This window comes from Harpia harpyja, chromosome 10 (genome assembly GCF_026419915.1).
Source record: "Harpia harpyja isolate bHarHar1 chromosome 10, bHarHar1 primary haplotype, whole genome shotgun sequence".
NCBI classification, from domain to species: domain Eukaryota; kingdom Metazoa; phylum Chordata; class Aves; order Accipitriformes; family Accipitridae; genus Harpia; species Harpia harpyja.
The window spans coordinates 1921486-1946264 of NC_068949.1; the positions used below are offsets into that span (position 1 = coordinate 1921486).

The 24779-nt window shown below is 51.1% G+C and overlaps 2 protein-coding genes across 2 annotated transcripts; one reads left to right on the forward strand and one right to left on the reverse strand.

The window, feature by feature from the left end:
* Window positions 1–8705: 8705 nt before the first annotated feature.
* On the reverse strand, window positions 8706–17502 carry LOC128147204 (olfactory receptor 14A16-like). Its single transcript, XM_052799604.1, has 3 exons — window positions 17177–17502; window position 16277; window positions 8706–9314 (listed from the first exon to the last, which is right to left on the reverse strand). The coding sequence occupies exons 1-3, from the start codon at window positions 17500–17502 to the stop codon at window positions 8706–8708; spliced, it is 936 nt and encodes a 311-aa protein (XP_052655564.1).
* Window positions 17503–23843: 6341 nt separating this feature from the next.
* On the forward strand, window positions 23844–24779 carry LOC128147206 (olfactory receptor 14C36-like). Its single transcript, XM_052799607.1, has one exon. It carries the CDS (start codon window positions 23853–23855, stop codon window positions 24777–24779), a length of 927 nt encoding a protein of 308 aa, XP_052655567.1. The 5' UTR covers window positions 23844–23852.

Below are 24779 nucleotides of genomic sequence, written 5' to 3' on the forward strand. Positions count from 1 at the left end.
ACAGTTCCATGGTGATTTCATCCCAGCGCAATGATTGTGTATATGGTCTACAGCGAAGCACTGTGTATTGCTAAAACAAAAGCTGTGGCTTTACTGTTGGTGGGATCCTAAATGAAATTAACCAAATAGCAGCAAGATTGGAAATCCTTTTCACATTGGGTTGCATTATCCCAAATTACCTTTTGAATCTCAGTGGGCAAGATGCCCTCATCGCCTTCCCTTATAATTGCTGCTATGGTAGTTTGCACCCGTAACTGAGCTTGGATGCAGCTAAGAGCTGGAGAAACATTATTCTGGGCAATGCCAAATGCATCTACAATTAGTTGGTGGTCTTCCTCATTAATTCTTTCCCACTTAGGCAACATATCAGCTAAAAGCCATTGACTAGTTCCCGGTGCCGTCAAAGATTGTAATGGGTGTTCTGGTTTCTGCAAATCACTTGTTGCCAAGCTTACTTTGTTTGCTAAAAATTCAGCGTCTGTGGTGCTTAATACTCCTCATCCTGTCCCCGGGATGCTAGTCACATCTCTCCTTGATGATTTTTGGGAGGTGAGGGCTCCCCCATGCAACCATGCTAACCAGTCTGTATAAGACGTACTGAGGAATGGTGAGCAGGTAGGTTTAATTGCAGAGATATTAACCTGCATTGATAGTTCCACTTGTTTGAGGGACCTTGGTGGATTAAATAGCACTTGTTGCTGGCTTGTATATTTGATGGCATAGGATCCAATTTTAGAAGTCAGTGGGTATGTAGTTTGGTCGGTTGTGGGAGTAGATTGATAGGCAGTAGGGGTAGCTGTTGGAGTAGTGTGAGGTCTGGGAATAGGTGTTAGCATGATCTTTAAGGATAGTCCATTTCCATTATTTTTGCCTGTATCTGCCCACAAGGATACTGCTTCCACAGTTGTGACACTAAAAAAGAAGCTAACCATACAATAGGGGCGTGAGAAGTGGTTTGCTCTGCTTTTTGATCGAGCTTGATTTGTCCTTTTGATGACCACATAGGTATTTCCCTTTAAATAATTTGTTACGTTACATTCAATAGAGATCTGTCACCTGGTGTAGCAGAAATAAGGTGACTTTATTATTTGCTTTTACTATCATGTGATTACTAGTGATTGTCATTGTAAGATTTTGTGCTGGTTTTTCCCAATATTCCTGTATTCGGATCAAATCGAAACATGTATGGTGCAGAGTGTATTACAGTTACCATATTGATCAGCACAAATAAAGGAGGTGAGGGTCTCCACCCCATGTGTCGAGCTTGTTGACATATAAGCTGAATTTGGTCCATGCTGGCGATGCTTGCTCCTGCGAGAAGGATAAGCAATCCTCCGATGGTTGACTCAATCTCCAGGGGAGGTGTGCTGTGTGGTATCATTCCCGGTATCGTTCCTGGAAAGAGAAAACAACACAAGTCTCGGTGGGTTTTTTCTGGACTGGTTACCCCTTCTAGTTAGTGGCTAGGATGTATCCACCTGGTGCTAATACCATGTTTAGCTCCATCGTTGTCTTCTGCTTCCTAGGCCAGAGGGCTGTGGGGTTTTGTTGGTGTCAGTGGAACAGTGCCAATTTGTGGTAAATCTACCATAACAGGTTGCTGTGCTTGAAGGCCAGCGGGGTGTATCTTTTCATCTGATGGGGTGCTCCGTGAGATGTTGATGGAAAGAATGCAAAAGTCACTGGGCTCCCTGTTAGACTGTATTGATTATGTAATTGGTGAATCACTTTAGGCAATCAGGTATCCCAGTGTTGTCCCACAAGTGGGGTTCAGTACCCGGTGTGCAATAAGCCAATCTTACACACAGAGCCGAGATATTTCTTTATTTCATGTCTGCGCAGAGATGGGTGCCAGGTCGTAACTCCACAAAGCTAGCACACCGCACCAAAGAAAATGTATTTATTCTGTTACATGATTAGTAAAAACCTGCCTAAATTTACGTTCATTGGTTAGTAGTCAACATCTCATCTGCTATTGGCCGGTTATATTTAAATTAACCTCGCTTGCTATGTAAATTAGCACACATGCTCCTTGCAGTCGTGGGGTGCAATTTCTTCCAGCCTTGAATTGAGTCGGTGGTCATGATCTCCCCCTGCCGCCTTTCCCTTTCCCTTAGTTCATGCTTCTTTGGCAATCATCTGGCCTTCGGTGCCTTCTGGAGCAGGATGGTTCCTTTTATCAGTCTTTAGTTCCCTCTTCAAGGGGATAGTTGTCAGCAAAGCACGCATTGTTTATACAAAGTAATCACACTTGCATAGTGAAGCTATGGAGTACTGGTCCTCCTTAAAGGACAACGCATCATGTTTAGCCCTAAATTGAGCAGTATCACCACGACTAGGCCGTAACTCAAACATATGACTGCACCAGTGGGGCTCACGTGGTTTAAGGCTTCTTTTTAATAGTCCATTTATTTGCCCTTTCTACTATCCCGTTTGATTAAGGGTAGTAGAGGGTATGGAATACCCGTTGAATTTCTTCCTGCTTTGCCCATTCCTGCACTTCCTTGCTGGAAAAATGTGAGCCATTGTCACTTTGGATGACATCAGGGGTTGGTAGGCCTGAAAACCAAGAGGATAATCCTCTAATGGTGCTCTGACCATTAACCTTCTGACATTTAGTTGCCATAATTAGGCCTGAGATGACCTCCACTCCTGTGAGAATGTACCCATATCCCAAGGAGGGTTTAAAGGGTCCAATGTAATCAATTTGACATGTTGACCATAGGGTTTTTCCTTTATTAACGTGTAGGGGTGGTGTGTTAGAAGGGTGATTTGTTTGCAATTTCAATTTACATTGGGAGAATTCTGTAAGGATGGTGTTGTGGTTTAACCCGAGCTGGCAACTAAGCACCATGCAGCCACTTGCTCACTCCTCCCTGGTGGGATGGGGGAGAGAATTGGAAGGGTAAAAGTGAGAAAACTCATGGGCTGAGATGAAGACAGTTTAATAGGTAAAGCAGAAGTTGTGCACACAAGCAAAGCAAAACAAGGAATTCATTCACCACTTCCCATGGGCAGGCAGGTGTTCAGCCATCTCCAGGAAAGCAGGGCTCCATCACATGTAATGGTGACTTGGGAAGACAAACGCCATCACTCGAAACATCTCCTTGTCCTTCTTACCCCCCCAAGATTTATATGCTGAGCACGACATCATATGGTATGGAATATCCCTTTGGTCAGTTGGGGTCAGCTGTCCCGGCTGTGTCTCATCCTAACTTTTTGTGCACCCCCAGCCTACTCGCTGGTGGGGTGTTATGAGAAGCAGAAAAGACCTTGGCTCTGTGTAAGCACTGCTCAGCAATAATGAAAACATCTTGGCATTATCAACACTGTTTTCAGCCCAAATCCAAAACATAGTCTCATACTAGCTACTGTGAAGACAATTAACTCTACCCCAGTCAAAACCAGCACAGATGGTTTCACATGTGTTCCTGTTTAGAGGCCAACCTTGGCTTTGGGCTGCAAAATAAAGTGATTCTCGGCCTGTGTGGCCTAATTCTGAAGCAGCCATTCTCCCAGTCGGTACCATTCAGGATCTGGCGTACCTCCTGTTTTTATTCCCCTAATTCTGGCTAACTCATCCACTTGTTGGTTCCGTTTTGTGGCTGGTTGATCATTGTTTACATGGGCTTTTACCCACCCTAGTTCAAATGGCACTTGTCTCCCTGTATCTAACAGGAATTGCCAGTCTTCAGTTATCCAAAGTGGGGATCTACTAAATTCCCAGTTTGGGGCTTCCCATTGACAAAGCCCTTGTGTGGCACCTGGCACGGTAGTCGACATAGATAACTTCTGCTGTGTTTTGTGCTGCTACAACAACTGCCCTTAATTGTCCTGCTTGTGCACTACCTTCACCTTCTATTACTTATTTGCTGGTGGTAATTTCTAATGCGGTGGCTTTATACCACCATCTACTGTTTACCCTCTTTGCTGATGCATCAGTGTCCTGGGTTTGGCTGGGATAGATTTTCTTTCTAGTAGCTGGTATAGTGTTATGTTTCGGGTTCAGTATGAGAAGAATGTTGATAACACACTGATATTTTCACTTGTGGCTAAGTAGTGTTTAGTCTAAGGTCAAGGATTTTCCAGCTTCTCATGCCCAGCCAGCAAGAAGGCCGGAGGGGCACAAGAAGTTGGGAGGGGATACAGCCAGGGCAGCTGACCCAAACTGGCCAAAGGAATATTCCATACCATGTAACATCATGCCTAGCATATAAACTGGGAGGAGTTGGCTGGGGGGGTGGATCGCTGCTCAGGAACTAACTGGGCATCGGTCAGCGAGCGGTGAGCAATTGCATTGTGCATCACTTGTTTTGTATATTCCAATTCTATTATTATTATTATTATCATTTTATTATTGTTATTATTATCATTATTATTTTCTTCCTTTCTGTCCTATTAAACCGTTCTTATCTCAACCGACGAGTTTCACTTTTTCTTCCCAATTCTCTCCCCCATCCCACTGGGTGGGGGGAAGTGAGCGAGCGGCTGCGTGGTGCTTAGTTGCTGGCTGGGCTTAAACCACGACACTACATTAGGGGGTAAAACAAGCCTGTACGTGAAGGCAGGGTTGGACCTGAAGTGGGTGAGGAGCAACCTTGAGGAGACGGGCCTGGGCATTATGAGGGTTACCATACAGGGCAGTGGTGCTAAACATGAGTATGGCCATGTGCATACTGGTCTGCACTGGGAGGAGCGTGGCCACCCAGGCAAGGGGAGTTGTCCCCCCCCTCCCTGCCCCCCGACTGAGCACTGGTGTGGCCACATCTGGAATAGTGTGTCCCAGTGTGGGGGTCCCTGTTCTGGAGGAGTGGGGAGGAACTGGAGTGGGCCCATAGGAGGTCTGCCAAGATGGGATCAGGGAGCATGTGTGGAAAGGCTGAGACGTGGGGGCTTCATTGGCCTGGTAAAGTGGAGGCTCAGGCAAGTATAGCAGTAACTTGAGAAAGCTTGACGGTTAGTTTCAGAGATGAGTGCGTGATATTTGGTAATGGGAAACAGCACGAGAAAGGAAAACCACAAGTAACTGCAGGTTTGGATGGCCAGATGGACACGAGGAGGAAGAAATGTCACTTGAAGGGTAGTGCTTTGATGCAACAGGTCACTCAGAGGGAGTCTGGGTTAGCCCATGATTTTGTGTTTGGAGGGACAGCCAGTGAGGATGGAGGGGTGTCAGTAAAGGTAGGGACATGCCGGGGTGAGAACAAGGTGGGGAAGTGTGTCAGATGTCTACAGCCTGCAGGGAAAGAGGCACAGGCATGGGACAGTGTATGGCAGCCTATGGTGGAGATGGCCAAGGGTGCCTGCAATGCTGACAGGCCCTGACAGAGCTGAGGTCTTTGTCCCCTTGGCTGTGGCTGATATCTCTGCCACCAAGGCCTACGAGGAGACCCCTTGTCCTCATGGCACTGAGGTTACATTGCCTCCTTGCACCTCCCCGGGCAGGCTGGGAGGTGTCGTACTGTTGTCCTTCACTTGGCATCACACCCCTTCACAGCCCATGAAGAGCCCTGAGCCATGCGTGATGGACAGCATCTCTCCTCTGAGGGGCTGGGGTCAGGGCTTGGCATTTGGCTTGATAAAACACACCAAGGCTATACTCAGCATCAGAGCCACCAGCACTTTGCCTTTGCCTGCCTGTCATCACTGCATCCAGTTTTCTGCTCTAACGAGTCCGTGGGGAGGCTGTGTTGGTAATGGCCCTCAGTGGGGCTCATTAATACTCCAAGAAACTTCGGCACTTTCTTCTGACTTTGCTCCTTGAGCAGCTTGTGCAATCTCCTCTCAGCATTGCAGATCCATGGACTCAGCACCAAAACCATCATGGGGCTCATTACAAGGCAGAAATCCCTCAGGTGCCTTGTCTCTTCCCATAATTTTCTTCAAGTCTTCAAGACTTGTACAGCTAATTGGAGAGGTTTCAGGATGGTAGTTAAAGAGGAAGAGTTCAAGGAGCTTTTAAGATAAAAGGCTTTTTACTTTTTAAGGTCATTTTTTATTGCTTTTTTGTTTACAGAAGAAGTGATAGCAGCATTCTCCAATTGATATTGATCCAGAGGGTCACCTAAGCAGATATGGGCAGGTAGGAAAAGCAATCCCTTGAGGCCAGACGCTCTATGGACAACCTTGCTCATCACCTCCCCAACCCCAGCGTTTTTCTGTTTGCACCTCTGGGCTTTGCATCACTTGTCCTTGCATCAGACTTCTTCACTGAAGTCTGCAGCTGGATGTTACAGCTCCTTGGCACCAATTCCTACCTGCTTTCCTCAGAGAACTGGCTGCACACAGGCACGGGAGGACTTCTCCTCATTGCCAAAACCCCAAAGTTACACATGATGCAATTTAATAAGCTTGAAAACACTCTCCTCAACTGTATGCCAAGTCCAGGCTGCAAGTCCAAGAGCTAGGAAAGGATAGATATAAACATAATTAAGGAGTTGACTCAAGAGTTAATTCAACTTCTCAGAGATGCAGCAAGTGTCTAACTCCCTGAAGCTCAAAGCAGCAACCAGATAGTTTGGAGGTATCTGAATGATCAAAGAGCAAGGGAAAGGGGAAATCTGGAGAGATACAAGGGTGTGTATCCACATAGTCTGCTGAAAAGATGCCTTTAGACATGGTCATTTAATCAGGAGAGGTGGGAACACCTGAAAGGTGAGGGAGATTAAACACACAGTGGAATAGAGTAGTGGTAATGCAAGTGCAGAGGGAGATCAATATTTCTTCTCCCATGATTAATGCACTTCCTGGAAATCCCCTTTCTGGCCTGGTGGCAAAACATTGCCGTTTTATTAAAAGTTCTCAGGTGCTTCATCCTGAGCTTGAACCAGCTGGATTTTGAAAACCTCCCAGGACAGAGACTGCACAGCCTATCTGGCTGACCTGTTCCAACAGTTGATTGAGCTGATGGTGAAAACTTTTTTCCTTATGCCTAGGCTGAACCTCTTCTCTTTCACCTTCCACTCATGGTTTTTGTCCTCCCACAATGCACCATCTCGAAGAGTCCGGCTCTTTATTCTCCGTGACCTCCTCACAGGTAGGGCAGGCTGTGATGAGGTCTCCCTCAGCCTCCCTTGGCTTCTTGGCCACTTGGCGTCTGCTCACAGGCCCCCCAACCTGGGGGCCGATCACTGAACCCGCTCTAGTTTGCCAACATCTTTCCTGTATTGGGGATCTGAAATATGGATGCAGTAACCTGGATAATCCCTCCCCTCGATCTCCTGGCCGTGTTCCAGGTCATACAGCCCAGGACGCTGTTGGCCTGCCTTGCTTCGGGGAACACAGCTGCCTCCTGTCCCGATCGCTGACCACCAAGACCTTCTCCACAGAGCTGCTCCCCCGCCAGGATGCTCCCAGCCTGTGCCATTGCCAGGGTTAGTGCATTGCAGGGGCAGAAACCGGCATTTGTCCCTGTGGGGTTTCATGAGGTTCCTGCCAATGCATGCTCTCCTCCTCCTTGAACCCTCTCCCTAACACAGGGTCCTGGCGACCTTTTCAGTAAAGATGAAGGCAAAGGCGGCATTGAGTCCCTCAGCCTCATCTGTGTCTGCTGTTACTGGATCACCCTCCCCATTCAGCAGCAGCCCTGCATTTTCCTTGTTCAGCCTTGGTCTCCAACGAGCGATCAAAGCTCGCTGTTTTCCTCTCGACTTTCCTTGCAATCAACTCCAGGTAAGCTTTGCCTGTGCCAAAATCATACCTGCACAACGAAGGCAATGCACATGAATTCCTTGTTTGTACCTGTCTTTGCTGTCACCCTCTGGATGCTGCTTTGCGGCCCCGTCATCACCCTGTCCCTTGGATGGCCAAGCAACGGAGCTGCCAATATTGTTCCAGACCAGCCAAGTCTCTCCTGTGCCTGCATGTCTCGGCTCCCATCCACGAGCCCTGGCTGGGCACCACAACCCCCCTGGTGTGAATCCTCACCCTGCGTGGTCACACAGCTCAGCTAACTTTGGTGTTGTCCTCTCCCAACTTTCCAGCCCGGCCCAGTCCCTTCTTGGCTCTTCTCATCTTGCCAGCAAAAGAGCAGCCTGCCCCAAGCTGGTGCATGCAGAAATAGCTTTCTCCTGGTCATTTATTCCCCCTGGAAGCACAGAGTTGCTCCTCTGCTCTTCTCCAGGGACACCCCTGTCCCAGAGAGCCTTTCCCCATGGGAGTGTGTCCGTGCTGGCCTGGCCGTCCACTCCTGCCCCCTCCTTGTGCTCCCCGCAGAGCCCTGAGCTGGTGGTGCTGCCCTGCAGACTGAGGGCTGTGGTGCCTGAAAGCCGTGGGGAGACAGTCCCAGGCAGATCCCTTCTGATCATTCACCATCTCCACGGGAACTGGTCACACAGCCCAGGCCTCCTTCCCCAACACATCGCCCCTTGCCCTCCTCCCCGGAGCCCATGGAGAACCCAAGCACCACACCATGGCCTTGTAGGGGCAATCTCTTCAGCCTGTTTTTGACTTCAGCTTTGGAAGAAGAGCCCAACCTCCAGACACTGGCACTGAGCCTTTTCTTACAGAGATGCGACGCAGGAGACCAGCTGTAACATCATGCCAGAGACATGTACAAAGGTCTCTGGGTCACACAGACTGGGTTCATGTCACTGGAGAAGTGGAGTGGATGCAGACATTCCTGGGCAAACATGATTATCACAGACCAAATCCCCAAAGCAGAGGAGGAACAGTTCCTGAGATGAACTGGAAAATACTTGTAAAGGTTATTGCTGCTGAAAGACAAGTGATTGAATCAGCTTCTTCAGTGTGTCTTTGAGCTCCTGGTTCCTCATGCTGTAGATGAGGGGGTTCATTGTTGGGAGCACCACCGTGTACAGAACTGCCACGACCAGATTCAAAGATGGTGAAGAGGTGGAGGGGGGCTTCAGGTTGGAAAACATGCCGGTGCTGAGAAATAGAGAGACCACGGCCAGGTGAGGCAGGCACATGGAAAAGGCTTTGTGGCGTCCCTGCTCAGAGGGGATCCTCAGCACAGCCCTGAAGATCTGCACATAGGACAGCACAATGAAAACAAAACACCCAATACCTGAACAAAAACAAAACACAAGGACCCCAACTTCCCTGAGGTAGGATTCTGAGCAGGAGAGCTTGAGGATCTGGGGAAGTTCACAGAAGAACTGGTTCACGGCATTGCCTTGGCAGAGCGGCAGTGAAAATGTATTGGCAGTGTGCAGCACGGCATAGGGGAAACCACTGCCCCAGGCAGCTGCTGCCATGTTGGCACAAGCTCTGCTGCCCAGGAGGGTCCCGTAGTGCAGGGGGTTGCAGATGGCAATGAAGCGGTCATAGGCCATGACAGTGAGGAGAGAAAACTCTGAGGACATCACAAAACCAAACAGAAAGACCTGGGCAGAACATCCTGCATAGGAAATGGCCCTGGTATCCAAAAGGGCATTGGCCATGGATTTGGGAAGAGTGGTGGAGATGGAGCCCAGGTCGAGGAGGGAGAGGTTGAGGAGGAAGAAGTACATGGGGGTGTGGAGGTGCCGGTCGCAAGCTACGGCGGTGATGATGAGGCTGTTGGCCATGAGGGCAGCCAGGTGGATGCCCAGGAAGAGCCAGAAGTGCAAAAGCTGCAGCTTCCGCGTGTCTGCGAATGCCAGGAGGAGGAACTGGGTGGTGGAGCTGCTGTTGGACATTTGCTGCCTCAGGGCACATTTCAAGAGGGAATAGGCAGTGACAAAGTTAGAGAAGACTTCTCTGAGCAAAACGGAAGGAATTTCTCATGGATTCTCCCCCTGCTACACACACCCCCTTTTCCTTTTCCAGGAGACCTTCCTTCGCCTCCGTGGTTGGAGCTTTGGTTGCTGCTGGCTGAGTGTGCTGTGAGGAGCAGAGCCTCCGCTGACAGAATGCCCAGGAGTCAGCCCTGCTCTGCAACAGTGGGTTCACGGGAATGGTAGGGGCGGGTGCCAGATCTTAGGGGGAGAGATCGCACTCATATGCTTCTCTGAAAAGCCACCAAGCAGTGCTGAGAGCAGAGGGACCCACTGCAGACCATTAAATGTCTCAGCTCTTCTCAAGGTCTCAGCACCCCGCTTCTAGCCAAGGACACACGTGGCTCATTTCACCAACCCAACAGCATTTCTTCAGTCGTAGCATCTCTGTGCTCCTCCATGGGGCACACAAAGGTGTTATTGGGCAGATTTGCACCCTGGAGGGCAGCTCACAGCTTGGAAGGACCCCTCAAGGAGATAGCCAAGTGCCCTAACGATGGTATCTCATTAAGGGATGACATCAACATTGGTGGGCAGCTGCTCTCAGCCTCTGTGCTCTTCAGAGGGAAATGGGCGAGATGCTGGAGAACTGCGCCACGGCTCTGCTGCAGCTCTGGCTGCAGAGGAAGCGGTTCATGGTTTGGACCCCACAGCCCCGAGGGCAGAGGCTTTGCTGGGTGGGAGAGAGGCAAGGGTCTTGCTCTGAAGAAGGGATCTACATTGGAGGGGATGATATGGAGTTTTCTGAATTCTCCCTCCCATAACATTTCTGGTTTTAATTTCCTCTCATTCTCTGATCATATCCCTGCTGCCTGGAGATTTTCCTCCGGGGAGATGTTTCCCTGTCCCATGCCTTTGCCCTGTCAGGCCTCAGAGCCCCCATCCCAGCCTCTGTGCACTCGTCTTTGCTCCAAGAAACCTGCCTGTTTGCAGGGCACTGGCTGGGCACACGTTCATGCTTGCAGGCGGAAAAGGGCGGGTCAGAACAAACCTGATGGGTCCAGCAAAGCTGATGCTGGTGCTGTCTATAGGCAGAGGAGTGGCTGAAGGCACTTCAGGAGGCTCCTAGCAGATCTACTGATCACTCAAAGTTACTATCCAGGAGTCTCAGTGACTTGTTCAAACCTGAGAGTTCCTTTCCCATTTCTTCCTCTCCCCCCACCTCGCAACCATGGGAAATTACATAAAACCCCTGACCCTTTAAAGCTCTTTAACTTTACAGTAAACCCTGCTTTTACTTTCCTCTCAAAAAGTCCCCCAGGAAATGTCCTGGGGTGAAGTGGAGCTCCAAGCAGCCCTGGCTCACGCAGCACCTTCCCAACAGCACAAGGACCCTGCCCTGCCGGGGGTTGCTCCTTCCACCCACAGCTTCTCCCCAGAGTGCCGCGGGGAGCTCCCCGGGCAGGCTGAGCGCTGACCCTGGCAGGCGGCAGAGCCCCTGCCCCGGCACGCAGAGCCCTGGGGTGCAGGGACCCTGCTCTGAAGGACAGCCCTGGGCACCCCTGGGTGCACGCCCGGCTTCACAGCCCTGCAGTTGTCCCTGAGAGAAGGGAGCTCTGATGCCCTTTCCCTCTGATGGTGCAGCAGGGAATCACTGATCAGGAGCACCTCCTCCTCCTCGACACTACAGAAACTGTGAAAGTCCGCCTGAAAGGCCCCATCGGTTGTGGGATGTGCCAGCTTTAGGAGATCCCTCCAGGAACAGCAGCTTCATTGCCCTGCACTCAGAGATTTACCATGTGGAGGAGGACTGTGACGATTTCTCCCCCAGTGAGCTCTCAGCATCCACCTACCCCACGCTGCCTTTAACCTCTCCCTGTCTCGCTTCTCTCCCCTCGCTGCCTGCAGGCAGTGCCCTCAGCCCTGCTGCGCTTTGCAGAGGAGCTGCTCCTGGGCAGAGCTGTCTTTGTGCAGCACTGCTCGTTTGCCACGAGCTCCCTCTGTCCCAGGAGCCCAGCTCAGCAGCAGAGGACCAGCCCAAGGTGCCTCTTTCTCTTCCCTCTCTGGGCTCCCTCCAGGTTTGTCCCGATCCAGTATCGGGGAGGGTTCTTAAACGATCCCAAGAGCGAGATTAAGACACAAACGAGGTCAGATGCCATACAACCTTGCAAATTTTATTTAACACAAACAACTGGTAATAGCGATAGGACAGAGGGAAAAAGAAAGGAAACAAGAGGCAGACCTAAGCAAGAAAGCGGGAGAGAGATAGCAAGACTAGTTACCACCACCACGAAGCCAGCAACGTCCCGTTGACTCGGTCTCGGTGGAGGAGGTGGAGGGTACAAGTTCCAGGTTCCAGCCAAAGTCCCAGTTCCAAGCGCTGCAGGTGCTCTTCAGTTGCTTTCCGATGGTAGTCGCTAGTTGTTAGTTTGCAGTCCACAGTTTGCCAGTTTTCAGTTTGCAGGTTTTTTTGAGAGGGGAGAACGCAGCTCTTTTATTGTCCCAGTCCCCACGATTTCTCCGCAAAGTCCACCCCTTTCCACGGAGCTCATTATCGTACGTGCCGCTCCGTGTTCCTCCATGGGCACACGCCCAGGTGCTCTCGGTGGTTTCTTCGCCTTGCTCGTGGGCAAGCACAGCTTGGTAGGCACTGCTAGCTTCGGGCAGATATGGTGGTTTCTTCAGGGACTTTTTGTCTCCTTGAGCGCGTTCTCCCCCACAACAACAGGATGTTGAGGCTGGCAAATGGTTGCTTTGCAGCAGCAATGTCGAGACAAACGTTTCCGGCTGACACAGTCTCTTACAAGGTGTCCCTGGGGAACTTGCTGTGAACCAGACTGAAGGAATCACTGATGTTCCCTCCCTCAGCTGGGGAAAGAAACTTATTTCCAGCAGTGTCATTTCTCTTGTCAGAGACAGAGTTGGGCAGGAGGATCAACTTTTATTTTCCCAGAATTACGGAAGGAAACCAGGAAGGTTATAAGGAGGGACATAATTTATCCAAACTGAGGGAAGTGATTCAGCTGAGTCAATCGAGGCATCTCATTCTGGATTTGTAGTCCTGGAAGGGGACTCGGCTCCCTCCCATGACTGCCACAAACCTTCAGCAGGTGAGATTCCTCTTGCCTCAATTTGGCCATGCACAAAATGGGCACCTGCAGGTGAGCTGCTGGTCTCATCTGCCCTGTTAATTAATGGAGATGGAGGTCAGGAGTGAGCTGTTCAGGTGAAAACTCCTGGTGACATTTAAGGTGCCAGAGGTGGTCCAAGACAGATGCAGGTAGCTGCAAGCTCTGCTGGAGTAGTTCTCAGACAGGACAGCATCTGGGGGCATCTTCTGGGAGGCCGGTGGGGCATTCCTCTGGCCAACTTAAAGGCACTTAAAGGGTGTCTACAAAGAGGATGGGGGCTCTGTCTTCACAAGGAGCCCCATGGGGAAGACAAGGGGCAATGGGTTCAAGTTGCACCGGGAGAAGTTTCATCTTGACTTAAGAAAGAAATTTTTTAGAGTGAGAACAATCATTTGTAGAACAACCTCCCCAGGGATGTGGTTGAGACCCCATCGCTGGAGGTTTTCAAGGTGCAATTGGACAGGGTGATAGATAATCTCCCCTAGGGTCCCTTTCCCACAAAAGGTTGGACCAGACAATCTTCTGAGGCCCCTCCTAACCTGAGCTGTTCTATGATTCTCTGATTCTACTGAAATGACAGCAGATGCCCAATTCAACTGGTAACAGAATCTATTCCTATTCATTATGTTTATGGCAGCCTCTTGAAGTATTCAGCTGACCACGTGGAGTCATGTGCCATAGGGAGAGCTCAAGCTCTCTCCTTATATTCTCCATCAGCTGCATTTTCTAGAACTCCATTGACTGCGATGGCACTTGTCTCATGGACATCCCTACAACACCAAAGCTAATTCCCGGGAGCTATGTAATTTTATGGACAGGTAATCAGGCAAAAACGCCTGCAGGGATGAGCAAGGACTCCCTGACAAAACTCAAACACAAAGAAGCAGCACACAGCGGGTGGGAGCAGGGACAGGCAACCTGGGAGGAATAGAGAGACATTGTCCAAACATGCAGAGCCAGGGTTGGGAAAGCCAAAGCCCAAATAGAATTGAACCTGGCCAGGGATCTCAAAGGCATCAAGAAGGGCTTCTGTATGAACATGGTTGCTAAAAGGATCGTTAGGGAAAATGTGGGCTCGCTGCTGGATGAGGAGGGGACCCTGTGACACAGGACATAGGAAAGGCTGAGGTACTGAATGCCGCCTTCACCTCAGCCTTTACTAGCAAGACTAACCTTCAGCAGTCCCAGGTCTCAGAGACCAGGGGGAAAGGCTGGAGCAAGGAAGATGTAACCTTGGTAGAAGAGGATCTGGTCACGGAATACCTAAGCAAACGGGACATACAAAAGTCCATGGGCCCCAACGGGATGCACTCACGAGTGCTGAGGGAGCTGGCAGATGTCATTGCAAGACCACTCTTGATAATCTTGGATCACTCATGGTGACTGGGAGAAGTGCTCAAAGACTGGAGGAAACCAAATGTCAGTCCTGTCTTCAAGAAGGGCAAGAGGGAGGACCCAGGGACGTACAGACCGGTCAGCCTCATCTTGATCCCTGGGAACACGATGGAGCAGCTGATCCTGGAAACCACTTCCTGGCGCATGAACAACAAGAAATTCATCAGGCGTTGTCAGGCATGGATTCACCAAGGGGGAGTCATGCTTGGCTGACCTGATAACCTTCTCCAATTAAATGATTGCCTTTGTAGACAAGAGGAGAGCAGTGGTTATTGTCTGCCTTGATTTCTGCGAGGCTTTGGACACTGTCTGCCATAAGATGCCCATAGAGAAGCTGTTGAAGTCTGGGCTGGATGATCAGACAGTGAGGTGGGTTGAAAACTGGCTGAATGGCTGGGCCCAATGAGTGGTGATCGGTGACATGAAGTCTAGCTGGAAGCCACTAACTAGAAGTGTGCCCTAAGGTTCAATACTGTGTCCAATCCTGCTCAAAATCTTCAGAAATGATCTGGATGATGAGGCAGAGTGTACGCTCAACAGGTTTGCTGATGATGCCAAACTGGAAGGAGTAGCTGATACACCAGAGGGTTGTGTTGCCATCCAGAGGGACCTCAACAGGCTGGAGAAATTGGCTCACGGGAGCCTCCATGAAGTTCAACAAGAAGTACCAAGTCCTGCCGCTGGGGAGGAACAACCCCACGCACCAGTATATGCTGGGGGTCTGCCAGCTGGAAAGCAGCTTGGCAGAAAAGGCCCTGGGCGTCCTGGTGGGCACCAAGTTGAACATGAACCAGCAATGTGCCCTTGCGGGAAAGACGATGAATGTTATCCTGGGCTGCGTTAGACAACGTATTGCCAGCAGGTCAAAGGAAGTGATCCTTGGCCTCTCCTCAGCACCCGTGAGGCCACACCTGGAGTCCATTTCTGGGCTCCTTGGTACCGGAGAGGCATGGATATACCTGTAGAGAGTCCAACAAAGGGATATGAAGATGATGACGGGGCTGGAGCATCTCTCCTATGGCAAGAGGCTGAGAGACCTGGGACTGTTCAGCCTGGGGAGGAGAATGCTCAGGGAAGATCTTATCAAAGTGTATAAATACCTGAAGGGAGGGTTCAAGGAGGATGGAGCCAGGCTCTTTTCAGTGGTTCCCCAGGACCAGAGGCAATGGGCACAAACTGAAACACAAGAGGATACCTGTGAACATCAGGAAACACTAATTTTTACTGTGAGAGTGACCAAGCACTGGCACAGGTTTCCCAGGGAGGTTGTCAAGTCTCCCTCCCTGGAGATATTTAAAAGTCATCTGGACATGTTCCTGGGTCACCAGCTCTCTGATTCTGTGCAAGGCTGTTATGATGTCTTAGATCTACATGATGAGTGCCACAGGATGACCAAGACTGTCTAAATGCAACTTCCAGATGGATGGATGATGCCATTAATAATAAAAATTAAGCACCATTGGAGACCACTGAGGAAAGCCAACGTTTGGGATTGAGAACCTCCTGGGAAGAGCGAAAAGGAAAGGTTGGCTCCCTGGGTGAAAAGTACCCCGTACTCTTGGGGTTAGTATCTGGTTCAGGACAGCTTCCTGAACAACACGTGCATCCATGGAGGGTGATTCCCTGGACCCGCACCAGGCAGCAGCCAGGTTTCCCAGCGGGGCTTTCCATGCCCCCTTCCAGAAATGGCCATGTCTCTCCATTCAGCATTCATGGATCCCAAAATAGCAATTTAGGAAAGACTTCTATGTGATGGGAAGGCCTCCCTCAGGTACATCTGTCCTCCTTGAATCCAGGTCCTTGTGCAAGGCTCGGGTGGGTGGAGCTCATGTGGTGCCCACATTTGTCTGGCAGGTGGCTGGGTAGTGCCATTACCAAGCAGGGAGCGAGAGATTTGGTCCCAGGACAAGTTCTGCCCAAGTTGCAGTTGCAGCTCCCGGCTGTGGTGTCTCAGGTCACTGACCCATGGATGGGGTCTTTGATAAGTAAAGCCCCATACATGTAAATGACCACAATTAATGTGGGTGACATGATGCCCTGATGCCAACATGGAAAGAAGCATTGATCTGCCTCTGCATTGGCTCTCATTACTCTTTCACATCTTTCCACGTGTACTCCTTAAACTGACCCCTCCTCAGCTTTCTGCAGTCTGCCTGATGGTCCCTTTAGCCAAATCCTGAATTATGTTCCTACCTGTCCTTTCCTATGTATCTCACTGAAGGTTTTCCACTAAGGTTGCCCACCTGTGGAAAGTGGACTTCAGTGGAGGCAACTTGGACTTGATATGCAGCTGAGGAATGTGTTTTATTTTTCATTGAACTATTCCTTTCTCTTCCTTTCTTTTTTTTTTTTTCTTGGCAGGTAAGAAACAGCCTTCTGTGACTGTGCACAGCTGGTTCTCCAAATAAAGCAGGTGGGAACTGGTGCAAATGAGCTGAAATATTCCGCTACACAATTTAGTGGAAAAAGCTTGGATTTGAGAAGGCATGATGCAAGTCCCAGGTGGCTGATGGCAGGGTGTGTGGGAGGTGGGGGGGACAGAGTTTGCGCACACGGTGTCATACAGAAAGGATCTTACTTTTCCCACATATTCAGACTTCATCAGGAGACAGTCTGGATCAATAAGAATTGGGGAAGGCTGGTATCACTTGTTCTGTGAGCAGAGAAATAAAGAAAACTGGTGAAAGAAGAAATCCTGTTTTATTGTTATTTATTACTGAAATCGTCTCAGTTTGGCTACACTCCTGGAGTCCCTCAACTCAGCCACACAATATTTGAAGAATTAGGGAGAATTATGCAGGGAGACTTGGCTACTTGGCTTGTTATGGCATTTTGCGTGTTAATGAGCCCTCTGGTGCCAAGTTCCTGAACTGCAGGTACTGAAAGAATGAACCAGGCTGTACTGGGTTTACATGGCAAAGGTTTGGTAGTGGCGGGGCGGCGGGGGTGGCTTCTGTAAGAAGATAGGCCATAAGGGTGAGAAGAAAATACTCCACTGACATCAAGAAGAGAAAGAAAAAGACCTGAGCAGTGCATCCTGCATAGGAAATATCCCTGGTGTCCCAGAGGGAGTTGGCCATGGATTTGGGGACAGTGGTAGAGATGGAGCCCAGGTCGAGGAGGGAGAGGTTGAGGAGGAAGAAGTACATGGGGGTGTGGAAGTGCTGGTCGCAGGCTACAGCGATGATGATGAGGCCATTGCCCAGGAGGACAGCCAGGTAGATGCCCAGGAAGAGCCAGAAGTGCAAGAGCTGCAGCTCCCGCGTGTCTGCGGATGCCAGGAGGAGGAACTGGGTGGTGGAGCTGCTGTTGGACATTTGGTCCTTCTGGACATGAGGGCCTGTTCAAGGAGGAAAAGTCAGTGGAAAGACTTCTTTAAGAAAAACCCTTGTGTTTTCTTGTGGAAATCCTCCTCCCTGATCTGAATGAGGAACAAGTCAGCTCATTCCCCAACCCTATCAAGTGAGTGACATGCCTGACATTTTAAAATGGAGCTTGGGCATCTAGTTCCCATGAAGACACTTCCAGGGCATATCTGCAGAGTCAGTATCAGGACAGAAGCTGATCTGCCCCCCCACATAAGCCCCAGAGAGTAAGACCACCACGGATACGTGGAGAAATGAAGAAAAATACTGCAGTGCTCAAAAAAAATGAAGCAAGGAAAGAAAGACAGAAGCATGCAGTGAAGCCTCGTCCCTACCCAGCTGTGCACTCCATCTCAGAGTGTAGGTGCTTTGAGCCCCTTTGTTGTGTACCACATTGGAGGACACATGCAGCTCTCCTCTTCTGGAGGTCCGGCTGCGGAGGTGACTCATGCCCTGGTCCCCATCGCCTTGTGGGCAGACGCCATGCTGGGTGGGAGAGGAGACCAGGGGGGGTAGCTCTGGGGAAGGCATCTGCACTGCAGGGGATGGCAGGGACATGCCCAAATCCCTCCTCCAGTGGCATTTGTGGGAGCAGCTCCCTCTCACTCCCTGCCCATGTCTCTGTTGCCTGGAGATGTCCCTGCCCAGAGCTGTTTCTCTGTCCTCACGTCTCCTCCCTGTCCATGTTCACAGACCCCATCCCACCCACTGCGTGCTCTTCTCTGCCCTGCAGACACCTCCTGGTAGCAGGGCACTGCCCAGAAATATCTCGGGGGGGGGGGGTGTCTAAGAGACATCTCAGACAAGTCCTAACGAGATTTGCAGCCTCAGTGCCTTCTCCAGAATGGAGAAAAATTCCAATCAACCACTGCCCACCCAGACAACCAAGAAAAGAAAACTCAAAGCACACCCTCCTTTCCTTTCAGATAGCCCCAGCCTTGACCTTCCTCTTGAAAAGACTCCCCCAGAGATGTCCTCAGGGTGATGTGGAGCTGTAAGCAGCCTTGACCCATCCAGCTGTCGCTCTTTCCACCCACAGCTTCGCCCCAGAGTGCCGTGGGGAGCTCCCCGGGCAGGCTGAGCGCTGACCCTGGCAGGCAGCAAAGCCCCTGCCCCAGCACGCAGAGCCCCTGCCCCAGCACACAGAGCCCTGGGGTGCAGGGACCCTGCTCTGAAGGACAGCCCTGGGCACCCCTGGGTGCACGCCCGGCTTCACAGCCCTGCAGTTGTCCCTGAGAGAAGGGAGCTCTGATGCCCTTTCCCTCTGATGGTGCAGCAGGGAATCACTGATCAGGAGCACCTCCTCCTCCTCGACACTACAGAAACTGTGAAAGTCCGCCTGAAAGGTCCCATCGGTTGTGGGATGTGCCAGCTTTAGGAGATCCCTCCAGGAACAGCAGCTTCATTGCCCTGCACGCACAGACCTACCACGTGGAGGAGGACTGTGACGATTTCTCCCCCAGTGAGCTCTCAGCATCCACCTACCCCACGCTGCCTTTAACCTCTCCCTGTCTCGCTTCTCTCCCCTCGCTGCCTGCAGGCAGTGCCCTCAGCCCTGCTGCGCTTTGCAGAGGAGCTGCTCCTGGGCAGAGCTGTCTTTGTGCAGCGCTGCTCGTTTGCCACGAGCTCCCTCTGTCCCAGGAGCCCAGCTCAGCAGCAGAGGACCAGCCCACGGCGTCACCTTCTCTGCGCCTTCTGGGCTCCCTCTGGGTGTCCCTGGGGCTCTACCGTGAACCAGGCTGAAGGAATCACTGATGTCTCCTGTCAGAGACAGAGCTGGGCGTGAGAATAATCTTTCTCATCCCATTGTAAGACAGGACAGCCAGACAGTGACAGGCAGGGATCACATTTGTCCAAGCTGAGGGAAGTGATTCAGCTGAGTCAATCAAGGCATCTCCTTCTGGGTTTGTAGTCCTGGGGCTAGAAGGGGACTTTGCTCCCTCCCATGCCTGCCACAAACCCTCAGCAGGTGGGATTCCTCTCCTTAATTCAGGTGTGCACAACATAGGCACCTGTATGTGAGCTGCTTGTTTCAGCTCCCATGCTAATTAATGGAAATGGAGGGTAGGAGTGAGCTCCACTACCTGGAGTGAGCCAGATGAAAACGCCTGGTGGCATTTGAGATGCCAGAGGTTGTCCGAGGTATGTGCAGGACAGCTGAACCTGTCCCTATTTCTTGTTTTCTGGGCAGCCTACACAGGTTTTCAGTTGACCAAATCATGTCATGTACCATAGGGAGATCTCAGCTTGACTCTGTCTTCACCGTCAGCTGGGTTTTCTAGATCTCCTTTGACTATAATGACAGTTGTCTCATCAACATCCCCACATGGCCTAATGAAATTCAAAGCAGTTACTCTATTTATTGGCTAAATACAGACCTGTAGTGCTACGGGAGAGGGGTGGCTGGAGAGCAGCCCTGCAGAAAGGGATTTGGGGTGCTGGTCGACAGCAGGCTCAGTATGAGCCAGCAGTGTGCCCTGGCAGCCAAGAGGGCAAACCCCATCCTGGGGTGCATCAAACACAGTATAACCAGCCGGTCAAAAGAGGTGATTATCCAGCTGTATTCAGCGTTGGTGTGGCCTCACTTTGAATACTTTGTGCAGTTCTGGGCCTCACAATTTAAGGACGATGTGAAGGTCCTTGAATGCGTCCACAGGAGGGCAACAAAGCTGATGAAAGGGCTGGAAGGAATGTCCTATGAGGAGTGGCTAAGGACTTTGGGCTTGTCTAGTTTGGAGACAAGGAGGCTGAGGGGCGATGTCATCGCGCTCTACAGCTTCCAGAGGAGGGGAAGTGGAGAGGGAGGTGCTGAGCTCTTCTCCCTGGTATCCAGTGATAGGATGCGTGGGAACGATTCAAAGCTGCACCAGGGAAGGTTTAGACTTGACAGTAGGAAGCGTTTCTTTACCAAGAGGATGGTCAAACACTGGAATAGGCTTCCTAGAGAGGTAGTCATTGCCCCAAGCCTGTCAGAGTATAAGAGGCATTTGGACAATGCCCTTAATAACATGCTTTAACTTGGTCAGCCCTAAAGCAGTCAGGCAGTTGGACTAGACGATCATTGTAGGTCCCTTCCAACTGAAATAGTCTCGTCTCTTCTCTTCTCTTCTCTTCTCTTCTCTTCTCTTCTCTTCTCTTCTCTTCTCTTCTCTTCTCTTCTTTTCTCTTCTCTTCTCTTCTCTTCTCTCTCCTCTCCAATGCCAAGGCTTTCCCAAAAACCTTCATGTATCCAGCAGGGATTGTCTGGTTCAGCCAGGTAGCTGATGAGAGAAATGGTGGGGTTGGGGGCAGGGACACAGACTGCCCATGGAGTGTCTGACATAAAGGTTACTGAGTTCCCTACATATTCAGACTCCATTAGGAGATGCTTAGGATCAATCTCAAGTGGAGATCGCTGCCATCACTTAATCTGCAAGTACAAAAATGAAGAAAATTGGAAAAGGAAGAAAGCCTTTCTTAGTTTTAGTTACTATTGAAATGTTTTCCCTTTGGCTGCACTCCTGAAATCTCTCTGATCAACCAAAGAAGAACTGAGGCATTAAGGGAAATTATGCCCAGAGACTTGGCTAGTTAGGGTGTTGTGCATGTTAATGAGCCCTCTGGTGCCAAGTTCCTGAACTGCAGCTACTGAAAGTTTGAAGAAGCCTCTAGAGAAGTAAAAGTCAAAAGCAAACATCCAGGTTCCTGAGGGTGTTAGCGGGCCTCGCTGAGGGCCATCACCGAAGAGCCCATGGATGGAACGACCAGACAGGGTGCCCACCCCTGGGGGCTGGTGAAGCAGGAAGTCAGCGGCACTGGTTACAGGTGGAAAATCAAATGTGGAGGTGGCTCTGAAAGCCTTCGATGTGTTTTGCCAAGCAAGACGGCCAAGCCTTGACCCTCATCCCCTGCAAAGCGGGAACCCTTCTCTCACGGGATGCTCAGGGCTCTTCCTGGGGGCAGTGTGATGTGGGGGTGTGCGATGCCGAGGGGAGCACAGCTCTAGGACACCTCCCATGCCCTATGGTGGTGAGGAAGCAACGAGACCCTGGGGTTGTAAGGAACCGATGTCCTCTCCTGGGCCTCACTGGAAAAGACAACAGCCATAGCTGAGAGGACAAGGACCTCAGTTCTGTTGGGAGTGGGTCTGGGCCCCACCAAGTCCCTTGGCTGTCCCTACCAAGTTGTCCTAGACTATCCTATGCCTGTGCCTGTTTCCCTGCAGACTTTAAACCCCTCCCTTCACAGTAGGTTCCTCTGGAGCCCCAGGGACACGTGGAGGGAGCCCAGAGGGGTCAGAGAAAGGGCTGCCTTGGGCTGGTCCTCTGCTGCTGAGCTGGGCTGGGCTCCTGGGACGGAGGGAGCTCATGGCAAACAAGCAGCGCTGCACAAAGACAGCTCTGCCCAGGAGCAGCTCCTCTGCAAAGCGCAGCACTGCCTGCAGGCAGTGAGAGGAGAGGCGAGAAGCAAGAGAGAGGTTACAGGCAGTGTGGAGTGGGAGGATGCTGAGAGCTCCCTGGGGAAGAAACCACCACAGCTCATAACCCAGTAAGTCTCTGGCTGCAGGGCAATGTACCGGAGTTTCCTGGAGGGGTCTCCTGCAGCTGGCACATCCCAGAGCAGATAGGATCTGGCAGGATGGCTCTCAGGGTTTCTTTCGCGTGGAGAAGGATGTGCTGCAGAGCAGGGCTTCCCTGCTGCAGCCTCTGAGGGACAAGGCATCACAGGTCCCTTTTCCCGGGGTTGACTGCAGGGCTGTGAAGCCGGGCGTGCACCCAGGGGTGCCCAGGGCTGTCCTTCAGAGCAGGGTCCCTGCACCCCAGGGCTCTGTGTGCCGGGGCTCTGCTCCCCACAGCACTCTGGGGAGAAGCTGTGGGTGGTAGGAGCAACCCCCGGCAGGGCAGGGTCCTTGTGCTGTTGGGAGGGTGCTGCAGGGATCAGGTCTGTTCACAGATCCAGATCACCCCTAGGACATTTCTGAGGGGAGTTTTCACAAGAGTTGTCGATGCAGCATTTATTATAAAGACAAAGAGCTTTCCTGAGTTTCCACTTTCAATTTCCCACTGCTGCTGAGGGTTGGGGAGAGGAGAGAAATGGGAAAGGAGATCACAGAGTCACGGAGCAGGAAGATGCTGAGCAGCCTTCCCCTGTGACAGGTGCCTCTCAGGTGAGTGAGGATGTGCATGTAGTGATAGTCCCCCCTGCCCCTCTGTCGTGACCACGTCTGCAGCCGAAGGGCAGATGGAGGGCAATAGTTTGGAACTCAGGTTCTGTCTCAGTGGTGACTGATTCAGACCCGGTCACCTCTGTTCAAAAGGGTAAAACCAGAAGAAGGAAATCCCTCCCAGGGCACATTTCCAGAGGCAGGTGGCCCAAGTGCTAATGTCATTTCTCCCTTCAGGACGTAGAGACTGTTCCCACAGGGGCATTTCATCCAGGCTCCTGCACTCAGCCCAGGGTGTCTCTTGTCAGTGACCACCTTGAAATACGGGGCTTTTTGCTGCTTCTGTCTGCCAGCTGCTGTAGAGCGGGTCTGACTCCTGAGGAGCCCATTGGATGAGGCTCCTCCTCCTCATGGCACAGTCAGCCAGAGTAAATCAGAACAGAATCAGAACTGCCGTCCCTTTGTACTCGGCACTGGTGAGACCACACCTCCAATACTGTGTTGAGTTTTGGGTGCCTCAATACAAGAAAGACATTGCGGTGCTGGAGTGCGTCCAGAGAAGGGCAACGAAGCTGGTGAAGGGTCTAGAGAACAATTCTTATGAGGATCAGCTGAGGGAACTGGGATTTTTTAGTCTGGAGAAGAGGATGCTGAGGGGAGACCTTATCGCTCTCTACAACTACCTGAAAGGAGGTTGTAGCAAGGTGGGGGTCATTCTCTTTTCCCAGGAAATAAGTGATAGGACAAGAGGAAACAGCCTGAAGTTGGACCAGGGGAGGTTTAGATTGGATATTAGGAAAAATTTATTCACTGAAAGTGTTGTCAAGCATTGGAGCAGGCTCACCAGGGAAGTAGTTGAGTCACCATCCCTGGATGTATTTAAAAGATGTGTAGATGTGGTGCTTAGGGACCTGGTTTACTGATGGACTTGGCAGTGTTAGGTTTACGGTTGGACTCAGTGATCTTAAGGATCTTTTCCAACCTAAATGATTCTATGATTCTGTGATTGGGGGGAGCAGCATGAAGTTCCTCTTGAGAAGGGCAGAAACAATGTGGGCGGTTTCTCTGAGAAACAGAACAGGTTTTCCTCAGAGAAGCCTGCATTGACTTGTCCATGTATTTTTCTCCTGGTACGGCACGCAAATCCCAGAGGCAGCAAATGTCCAACAGCAGCTCCACCACCCAGTTCCTCCTCCTGGCGTTCGCAGACACGCGGGAGCTGCAGCTCTTGCACTTTGGGCTCTTCCTGGGCATCTACCTGGCTGCTCTCCTGGGCAATGGCCTCATCATCATCGCTGTAGCCTGCGACCAGCACCTCCACACCCCCATGTACTTCTTCCTCCTCAACCTCTCCCTCCTCGACCTGGGCTCCATCTCCACCACTCTTCCCAAATCCATGGCCAATGCCCTTTTGGATACCAGGGCCATTTCCTATGCAGGATGTTCTGCCCAGGTCTTTCTGTTTGTCTTTGTGATGTCCTCAGAGTTTTCTCTCCTCACTGTCATGGCCTATGACTGCTTCATTACCATCTGCAAACCCCTGCACTACGGGACCCTCCTGGGCAGCAGAGCTTGTGCCAACATGGCAGCAGCTGCCTGGGGCAGTGGTTTCCTCTATGCCGTGCTGCACACTGCCAATACATTTTCACTGCTGCTCTGCCAAGGCAATGCCATGAACCAGTTCTTCTGTGAAATCCCCCAGATCCTCAAGCTCTCCTGCTCAGACTCCTACCTCAGGGAAGTTGGGCTTCTTGTGGTTAGTGCTCTCGTATTTTGGGGCTGTTTTGTTTTCATTGTGCTGTCCTATGTGCAGATCTTCAGGGCTGTGCTGAGGATCCCCTCTGAGCAGGGACGCCACAAAGCCTTTTCCACGTGCCTGCCTCACCTGGCCGTGGTCTCTCTATTTCTCAGCACTGGCATGTTTGCCTACCTGAAGCCCCCCTCCATCTCTTCCCCATCCCTGGACCTGGTCATGGCAGTTCTGTACTCCGTGGTGCCCCCAGCAGTGAACCCCCTCATCTACAGCATGAGGAACCGGGAGCTCAAGGATGCCATTAGGAAACTGATTTCATCAACACCTTTGTAG